A 9,862-nucleotide genomic window follows, 5' to 3' on the forward strand; every position below is an offset into this window, starting at 1 on the left:
TCACCATGTTGACCAGGATGGTCTCGATCTCTTGACCTCGTGATCCACCCGCCTCGGCCTCCCAAAGTGCTGGGATTACAGGCGTGAGCCACCGTGCCCGGCCAAATGTTAATAAATTAACATGAACTTTTATTTTCACCTCGCCCTCGTTTCTGCCCAACATTTAATTCTATCAGTTCAAGGGTGAAAATATATCCAGAAGCCAACGATTCCTTGCCAACTCAACCTCTTCTATCTTGGCCCAAGTCTCCTCTCACCTAGGTTTTCTTATGATAGGTTCTCAACACAGCTAACAGAATGATGTGTTTAAAATCCACTTATGTCTCTCCTCTAATCAAAATCCTTAACAGCATAGCCAGGAGTAGTGGCTAACACATGTAATCCCAGCACTTTGGTGGGGCTGAAGCAGGCAGATGGCTTTGAGCTTAGGAGTTTCAAGATAGGCCTGGGCAACATGGCAAAACTCTGCCTCTACAAAAATTAGCCAGGCATTCGTGGCACATGCTTGTAGTCCCAGCTACTCAGGAGGGTGTGGCTGGAGAATCACTTCAGCCCAGGAAGTGGAGCCTGCAGTGAGCAGAGATGCTGCCACTGCACTCCAATCTGAGGGGCAGAGCAAGACTCTGTCTCAAAAAAAAAAAAAAAAAAAAAATCAAAATCCTTTAATATCTTCCCAGCTTACTCAGAGTAAACATCAAAGTCTTTATAGTGGATGTGACTGAGTTCCTGACAACCTCTCTGATGTGAGCTCTTTCCAATATCTCCCTACCTTGCTGCTACCCAGCCATACTGGCCTCCTTCCTCTAACAAACCAGGAATGCTTTGCCTTAGGGCCCTTACAGATCCAACTGCCTGGGAAATTCTTTTCTCACATAACCTCATGGCCATGCTTCCTTTAGATCACCATTCAAATGTCACCTTCCTCAAACACCCTAAATAAAAATGGTTCCCAATCCCAATACTTTCTTTTTCTGGAGAGCACACATTACCATCTGATACGCTATGTATTTACTTGTTTACTGCCTGCCTTCCCCTCTAGACGTACATGTTGTAAGGGCAGCGATTTTGTTTTATGGCTGTCCCCTATTCTACCAAACAATGCCTGCTACATAGCAGGGTCCACAACACATATTTGTTGAATGAATGAATGTACAGATGAGTGGAAAAACTCAGATTCAAAGTTCTCTCACTCAGCAAGTATGTGGGGATTTTTTCCCCACCAGCGAGCAAGCAATTAATTCTACAGTAGATACCAGCTGGGTGACCTCCAGCTCAATTCTGACACTATCTACTTGGTAGCATCAGATCCCACAGGTTGAGAGCTCGGTCCCCCCACTTCTGATAGCAATAGCAAGCCTCAGGTTGTTTCACCTGTGTCTCTGACCAGCTGGCTAGAAATTAGGGTTCCCATGAACGCTTTCTTGGGTTTAATTTTGCTAGAGTGGCTCACATGACTCTGAGAAACACATTTACCAGATTATTATAAGGAATGTTACAAGGGATATAGATGAAGAGATGCACAGAGCAAAGTATGAGGGAAGGGGCTTGGAGTTTTTATGCCCAGGTACCCCACCCTCCAGACACCTCCACATGTTCAGCTATCCAAAAACTCCAACTCTGTCTTCTTGGGCCTTTTATAGAGACTTTACTGGACAGGCATGATTGACAACTATGTAAAAATGTGACTGGACAAAAAGGTATGATCTAATATTAACAGACTGAATGGGGAAACCCAGCAAGGGCTGTACACTTAGATTCCTCATGGCCTCTGTGCAGCACTCCCTTCTTGAGGATATGGGGTAAGACACCTTCAGAAATGGGAGTCTCATGACCTACAGTCAGACAAGCCAGGTCAGAGAATTTCTTCTCTTCTTAATCAAAAATTTTTTTTAAAGATAGGGCCTCACTCTTGTCACCCAGGATGGAGGGCAGTGGCACAATCATAGCTCAGTGTAACTTTGAACTCCTGGGCTCAAGCAATCCTCCAGCCTCAGCCTCTGAAATAGCTAGGATAACAGGTGCACACCACAACACCCAGCTAATTTTTTCTTTCTTCTTCTTTTTTTTAAGAGATAAGATCTCAGGCTGGGCAGGTGACTCACCCTTGTAATCCCAGCACTTTGGAAGGGGGAGGCGGGTAGATCACTTGAGGTCAGGAGACCAGCCTGGCCAACATAGTGAAACTCTATCTCTACTAGAAATGCAAAAATTTGCCGAGCATGGTGGTGCACGCCTATAGTTTCAACTACACGGGAGGCTGAGGCAGGAGAATTTAACCTGGGAGGCAGAGACTGCCGTGAGCCAAGATCTTGCCACTGCACTCCAATCTGGGCAACAGAGTGAGACTCTGCCTCAAAACAAAAAAACAAAAACAAAAACAAGATCTGCAACATAGCTTCAAGTGATCCTCCCACCTTGGCCTCTCCAAGTACCAGGATTACAGGTGTGAGCCACCACTCCCCAGCCCCAGCTAATTTAAAAAAATTTTTGTAGAGATGGGTCTTGCTATGTTGTCCAGGCAAATTGAATTTCTTTATGGCCAGCTCCAAGACAGAAAGATAATATTAGAGTACATTTTGGTTTCTGTGGCCTGTCTTGGAGAAAAATAACGGCTATGGAAGTTATGAACCAGGAACTGTGGAAAAAGCATTTATCACTATAAATATATATTTATAGTGATGAGATGTGTGTGTATATATACATACGTATGTGGAGAATATAGTATAATTCATATTCATATTATCACAAAGGACATATCTTCTCCACTATTTTTCCCCACACTAATTGTTATATGGCTAAATTTACTGAGGCAATTTCTCTGCTTACTACACCACTGCAATTATATAAGCAAACTGAACCTTTAGAAAATGCTAATTAATAAGGCAGGGTTTCACATGACACGGTTTGAAACGACAGCAGTGGGGCTAGAAATACTACATACAGGCCAGGCGCAGTGGCTTACACCTGCAATCCCAGCACTTTGGGAGGCTGAGGCAGGTGGATCATAAGATCAGGAGTTCAAGACCAGCCTGGCCAACATGGTGAAACCCTGTTTCTACTAAAAATACAAAAAAAATTAGCCGGGCATGGTGGCAGGCGCCTGCAGTCCCAGCTACTCGGGATGCTGAGGCAGAACTGCTTGAACCCAGGAGGCGGGGAGGTTACAGTGAGCTGAGATTGCACCACTGCACTCCAACCTGACCGACAGAGTGAGATTCTGTCTCAAAAAAAACAAAAAAAAAACCTCCACATATAACTGTGCTGCCCCATCACTGCATAATCTGCTCTAAGCACCGAAAGAAATTCAGAGATTATTCAGTGATCCAAGGCCCACAATTGTTTCTTCCCAGAGGACCAACAATCATCAAATTATGTGGTCCTGACACCCTCATAACAAGAACCATCAGCACCTTCTTCTATATCCCCCAAAATATTTTAAGCTGCATCACTTACTCTATACATTCAAAATCAGTTAAAGGCAGAAAGTAAAACTAATTTCTGAACTGCCTGAATGATATATCTGGGGTTGTCTAAGTAATGGATTACACAGTTCTCAATTACCTGTGAACAGTATGAATGGCCTTCAAAAATACTACAGATCCTATACCCCCTCCCTAGTTCATATCCATTTCCTGCCCACCCCAACCCCTCACAGTTACACAAGAATACCAAATCAAAGTAAAGGAATTGAACACGGATATAAGCCTGGCAGAAATCTGAAATCACTGCCGCCTCAAACTTTAGATCATTGCAGCAGTCAGGTGCACTGTGACTCAGCATTTTATAGTGACTGAGACATGAAATGAGATAAAGGTCCTTTTCCCTTCTTAGCATTGGCTAAATATAAGCTAAAGTAAATAAGCTATCTCAAAACACAGTTAGTGGCTGAAATACAGTGCTCACACTAACACAGGTTTATCTCAGTCTGTGATTCTTGGGAGAGCCTGTGTCAGTTTAAGCACCCAAAACTGTTCTGAAATAACTCAAGCTATAAAATTAGCAAATAATGCTGACTACAATTAATACGCAGAAATGGAGAAAATATTGCAAATAAATGAAAATAAAATTCAAAAATAGTTACTGTGGTTTCTGATCTAGTCAGGTAAAAAAAAATGAGAACAAAAGAGGGAATTTACCCAGCTACTCTGTTACAATATCAGAAGCTAAAATGGAATCAAGTGAGAATTTTTCCCCCCCGTGCAAAAAAAAAAAAAACTGAGTAAAACTGAAACAAATAGGAAACTCCAGCTCTTTTAAACTGTTCATGGGCAGAAGGAAAGTAAGATTTAAAAATAAATTAATATGAAGGTTGCAATAAAGACAGGTTTTCAGTTCATATTCTCACGTGGAGCAGGAACTAACAGAGAAATGAGATGAGAGAAAATAATAACTGACAAGCATGGAGATCTGGGAAGATGAGGCCATGAAAAGGGACGAAGGGCATTCCACATAGGTAATGGAGGAAGTCAGGGAATCCCAGTAGAAAAGCCAGAAATTTAAATGAGCAAAGACAATGTAAGCAAATGGGCCAAAAACAATAGTTAATACTTAATTGGTTTTAGCTTCTAAGTAATTTTTAAAATTATTTATTATTATTTTGAGACAGGGCCTCACTCTGTCACCAAAGCTGGAGTGCGGTAGTATGATCTTGGCTCACTGCAACCTCTACCTTCCGAGCTCAGGGGATTCTTCCACCTCAGCCTCCTGAGTAGCTGAGACTATAGGCATGTGCCACCATCCCCGACTAATTTTTGTATTTTTTGTAGAGATAAGTCTCACCATGTTGGCCAGGTTGGTCTCCAACTCCTGACCTCAAGCAATCCATCTGCCTCAGCCTCCCGAAGCCCTGGGATTACAAGTATGAGCCACTGCACCCAGACCTAAGTAATCACAATGTATTAACTCTTTTAAACCAATGATGTAAAAAATAATAAGCCTAATCTTACACCTGAGGAAGCAGCCTCAGAAAAGTTAAGTAACTTGCTGAAGGTCACATTGTTCCTAAATGGCAGAGTCAGACTACCGACCCACACAATCTAACATCACCATAACTTAACTCCCTCTCTTATGAACATCTCAAAATGCGAAAAGTAAAGAACTAGATTTCACAGCCATGCTTAAGAGAAGGATGACATCAGCATTTACACAGCAACACCAGCCAAGAGGCGATGGCTTAGGCCTGTAATCCCAGCATTTTGAGAGGCCAAGGTGGGTGGACCATTTGAGGTCAGGAGTTGGAGACCAGCCTGGTCAACATGGTGAAAACCTGCCTCTATTAAAAATACAAAAATTAGCTGGGCATGGTGGTGGGTGCCTGTAATCCCAGCTACTGGGGAGGCTGAGGTAGGAGAATCACTTGAATCCAGGAGGTGGAGGTTGCAGTGAGCCGGGATCAAGCCACTGCACTCTAGCCTAGGTGACAGAGCAAGACTCTGTCTCAAAAAGAAAAAAAGGAGTTCAAGATCCTACCACAATGTTGCACATTTTTTGTACCACAAAAGGTACAAACCAAGGGTGGTGGGAACTCAAATGAGACAGCAGTGTTCACCAGTGTCCAGTCAAGGAAGACTTCACAGAGGGCACAGGATTTCAGATGGGATTTAAGGAAAAGGGTTTAAGGACTATTAATGACTTCTTGCTGACTTCTCCACAGGGTTTTCAGGCTAAATTTCAAAGTCCTTGGCATGGCATTCAGGCCTTTCACAACTAGGTCAAGGGGAACACCAAGGAAGAAACATTATCCTGAGTGAGAAGCTTATGCTGAAGTCTTTGCTATCACTTCAGGTTCCAAGGGATCAGAAAATCTTACTTTTCTGTCTCCATAAGCCGTAAATCGGTTGAAGGCAGGCACTTTTTTAACACTCCTCTTCCCGGACCAGGTCTCTGTACATCATAGCACGTGGTAGATGCACAGCATACTTTTTCTCAGTGAAACTAAAGCAAATGTAAATCAAGTCACCTGGTGTCCAGACTTGCCTTACACCACCTAAACCTCTGGTGTCAGTTAATTTTAAAACTATCAAGAAGCTTAAACACGTGGTCCAGATGCAACATGTGGACCTTGGTTTGGACCTGGATGCCACAAACCCATTGTAAAAGGACATGAGATCATTAGAAAAACCTAAATATGGACTCGGAATTACATTAAGGAATTGTTAATTTCATTAGATGAGATGATGTTGTTTTGCCTTTAAAAGTCACCTCTTAGATATTAAATGTATGCACTTAGGGTATTTATGAATGAAATGGTTTCCCTTAAAACACGAGATGATTTTTCTGCCTGCTTTAAGAAAAAAAAAAAAAAAAAAAAAAAAAAAAAAAAAAAAAAAAAAAAAAAACGAGATGATTTTTCTGCCTGCTTTAAGAAAAAAAAAAAAAGAAAAAAATTAAAAATAATAAAAAATAAAAAACAACACTAAAGATGAGATGTATGAGGGGGCGAACGAAACAAAATTGGTAAAATGTAGTTAACGGCACTATGGGGCATAATATACTGCTTTTGCTGAATGTTTCAGAATTCCCATAATATAAAACACAACATACAAACACACCCACACGACCCCCAGCTTTCTTCATCATAAGCCCCGAGGGAGCCGGACCCAGGGGGTTCACCGGCGACCCCGATTCTGAGAACGACCTCTGCGTGCCGGGCGAGCCTCCTATGGGAGCCGGGGCCCATTTTCTTTCTCGATGGACTCGAAGCTAACGAAGCTGCGACGCAGGCCTGTTAATCCCCTCAGCGCCTAGTGCCGAATTGAACACACGACCTCGCAATCATGGCCTTTGGGAGGAAGTTGAATTCCTGAAGTGCGTCGTGCAGAGTTAATTTTCTACGTCTGCCCTGCTGGAAGCCTGGACCGAAAGAAAAAAAGAGCACCCGGCCCGCTATTCCCCACCAGGACCCCAATGGCCGTGCCCCGGAGGCTCGGGGGCGGGTTCCAGGCAGCGACGTCACGGCGCACCGTGCGCCGGGTCAAAGTTCAGCCCCGCCCCCGCTTCCCCCGCGCTGTCTCTCTCGGCCTGCGCCGCCGCCGACGCTGCTTGTGGGCCAGGCTCCGCTCCGTCTGCTCCGCCACCTTCTCCTTGAGCGCTGCCCGGCCGGCCGCCATGGCGAATGTGGCTGACACGAAGCTGTACGACATCCTGGGCGTCCCGCCCGGCGCCAGCGAGAACGAGCTGAAGAAGGTATCCGGGAGCGGGCCGGCCGGGCGGGTGTGAGGGGCGCGGGGCCTGCGCGGCAGGGGATATCTTCAGCCAGGCCGCGCTACTGGGCGGCCCGCGAGCCGGTGCTGGCAGTGACTGGCCCAGGCTGGGGATCGGCGGCGGCGAGACCGGACTCGCCGCGAGCCGCGCACTCCGGCCTCGGCTGACCTTGGGCCGCCGGCCCCGCCCGCCCGCAGATGCAGCAGATAAAACTCACTCCTGCGCAAACCCGACAGGAGTCCTTCATTCCTCCCTCCTCGGGCGAGCGCTGGGCCCGGGCTCCCCCAGGAGGCAGCAGCCCGTTCGGCCCTCCGCGTCGAGGTCACCACCCGGACAAACAGGTTGGACCGAGGCGTTCAGCGCATCCCGGTCCCTGGGGGGGAAGCTGTCCGCGCCGCCGCCGTCGGCTCCGGGTCTGGGGCTCCGCGGGACGGGGTGGCGGGGAGGTCGAGGCCGCCCCCGCCGGGCGCCTCGGGCAGGTGGGGATGTTTCCTGGGTACCGCGGCCGCCGGCTGCGGGAGCTCCTCCCTCTCTTCCTTCCTCGCCTGTTGACCCGGAGGTAGCGTGGATCTGTGTTTGGATGCATTGTTCTGTGGGCAGGTCATACTAATGTCCTGTACCTGCTTAGGAATAAACTGTGGTCCCAGCCAGACGCCTGAGTGTACTGTAAACATAAATAGAAGGCCGTATTATCACTGTTTGCAATGCTGCGATATCTTTCATCTCAGGATTTCAAAGCACACGAGACATTTAATTAAGCTCCACAGCATCCTCACCAGGCTAAGAGCATCCGGATTTGTAAGCCGAGAAAAATGAGAATGCTCCTCAGGCAGTGAAACGAGTACAGTGGACTTCCTGTTACCTTACCGGAAATGCTAGTCTGTATTATGTAATTCACGAGCCTCAGTGAATGAAGATTTGTAGGCTGTAGGACCCAAACACCTCATTGAGAGTGTGTGCAACTTTACCACTACCGAAGTCACTGTAAACCCCAGTTAAACACCACCTGGAAATAAAACACCTAAAGACACTACTTAGTACCACCTTGGCTTTTTCCTGATGAGCCATCGTGAGCAGGAATTGTTACTTTAGCTTGATTTATAGTAATGTAGTCTGTAAAGCTTAACGGTCATTTATCTCGAATTTATTAGGATCGTCTTGCTCTGGTTACTTGGCCATCAAAGACACTTGACAATAGAGAAAATATGGATTTAGCTTTTTGTTTTTCCCTGTGGCATTGCTTCATTGCTTCGTCTAGTTTTCACTTCACTGTAACGTATTTTCAAGTATAGCTGTCTACTTTGTTATATTACGTTAGTGAGTAAACAGTATCGAAAGAAAGTGCCAAGGAATCCTACGAATAGAAAATGTTTTTGGAAGATTAGGACTTTAGAACATTCATTCTCAGAAAAGCGGATATTAAGTTATCACAAGACTTTAAACTGGTGTTTAGTTATAACCTTTTTTGTTTTTATCCATTTTCAAAGGCATACAGAAAGTTAGCCAAGGAATACCATCCTGATAAGAATCCAAATGCAGGAGACAAAGTAAGTTATTTGCAACTTTTTTATTCTGGGGGGTTTTAGTTTAACTTAAATTGCCCTCCTTGAAAAAGGGAATGTTGCAAGAAAAAAAATCCACCTGTGCCCACATAGCCACATTTTCATAATGTCAAGAGTATTTTAGTTTTAGAATAAGAGTACTAGCCTTCTAAAGAGTGGTGGGTGGTAAATAGAACCATAATCAAGTCAAAGGTAACTTGTCCCTTTTATTAGAATTAAATGAATTATTGATTCCTGTAGCCTCTCCCCACTCTTCTACTTGAAAATGCATTTATTTTTATTTTTTTCTTTATAGTTTAAAGAAATAAGTTTTGCATATGAAGTACTATCAAATCCTGAGAAGCGTGAGTTATATGACAGATACGGAGAGCAAGGTCTTCGGGAAGGCAGCGGTGGAGGTGGTGGCATGGATGATATTTTCTCTCACATTTTTGGTGGGGGATTGTTCGGCTTCATGGGCAATCAGAGTAGAAGTCGAAATGGCAGAAGAAGAGGAGAGGACATGATGCATCCACTCAAGTGAATATCTTCTTTTCTTGTTTTAAAAAATTAAGTACTTGTTGTCAAGTGGGATAATGACTCAGTAGAAGAAAAAAGTCTCAGAATGTTCTGTCCTTCATTAGAAAAACTTCCATTTGCCTTGTCTTTTTTTTTTTTTTTTTTTTTTTTTTTTTTTTTTTTTTTTTTTTTTTTAAAGACATCTCGCTCTGTTGCCCAGGCTGGAGTGCAGTGGTGCAATCTTGGCTCACTGCAACCTCTGCTCCCGGGTTCAAGCGATTCTCCAGCCTCAGCCTCCCGAGTAATTGGGACTACAGGCGCGTGCCACCACGCCCAGCTCATTTTTTGTATTTTTAGTGGAGACGGGTTTCACCTTGTTAGCCAGGATGATCTCAATCTCCTGACCTCGTGATCCACCCGCCTTGGCCTCCCAAATTACTGGGATTACAGGTGTGAGCCCCAGCTGTCTTGTTTTCTTTTGGTGACTAAATTGAATTTGATTATCTGAATGCTTCTATTTTGCTACAGCTCTTAAAAGGATGGTTGATGTTTTTTAATGAGTAGGAAGGTGGTTTTATATGGTTCTGAGGCTGCTTGTT

The 9,862-nt window shown here is 44.7% G+C and overlaps 1 protein-coding gene across 1 annotated transcript in view; it reads left to right on the forward strand.

The window, feature by feature from the left end:
* The first annotated feature begins 6,891 nt into the window (after positions 1–6,891).
* The window catches only part of DNAJA2 (DnaJ heat shock protein family (Hsp40) member A2), a 19,770-nt gene continuing 16,799 nt past the window's right edge, over positions 6,892–9,862 (forward strand). The window contains exons 1-3 of the mRNA XM_017517914.2: positions 6,892–7,185; positions 8,691–8,750; positions 9,061–9,284. Coding sequence (XP_017373403.1) covers positions 6,907–7,185; positions 8,691–8,750; positions 9,061–9,284 — 563 coding nt within the window. The 5' untranslated portion in view covers positions 6,892–6,906. The remainder of the gene's footprint in view (positions 7,186–8,690; positions 8,751–9,060; positions 9,285–9,862) is intronic.

The sequence above is a fragment of the Cebus imitator genome, unplaced genomic scaffold (genome assembly GCF_001604975.1).
Source record: "Cebus imitator isolate Cc_AM_T3 unplaced genomic scaffold, Cebus_imitator-1.0 Scaffold652, whole genome shotgun sequence".
NCBI lineage: Eukaryota > Metazoa > Chordata > Mammalia > Primates > Cebidae > Cebus > Cebus imitator.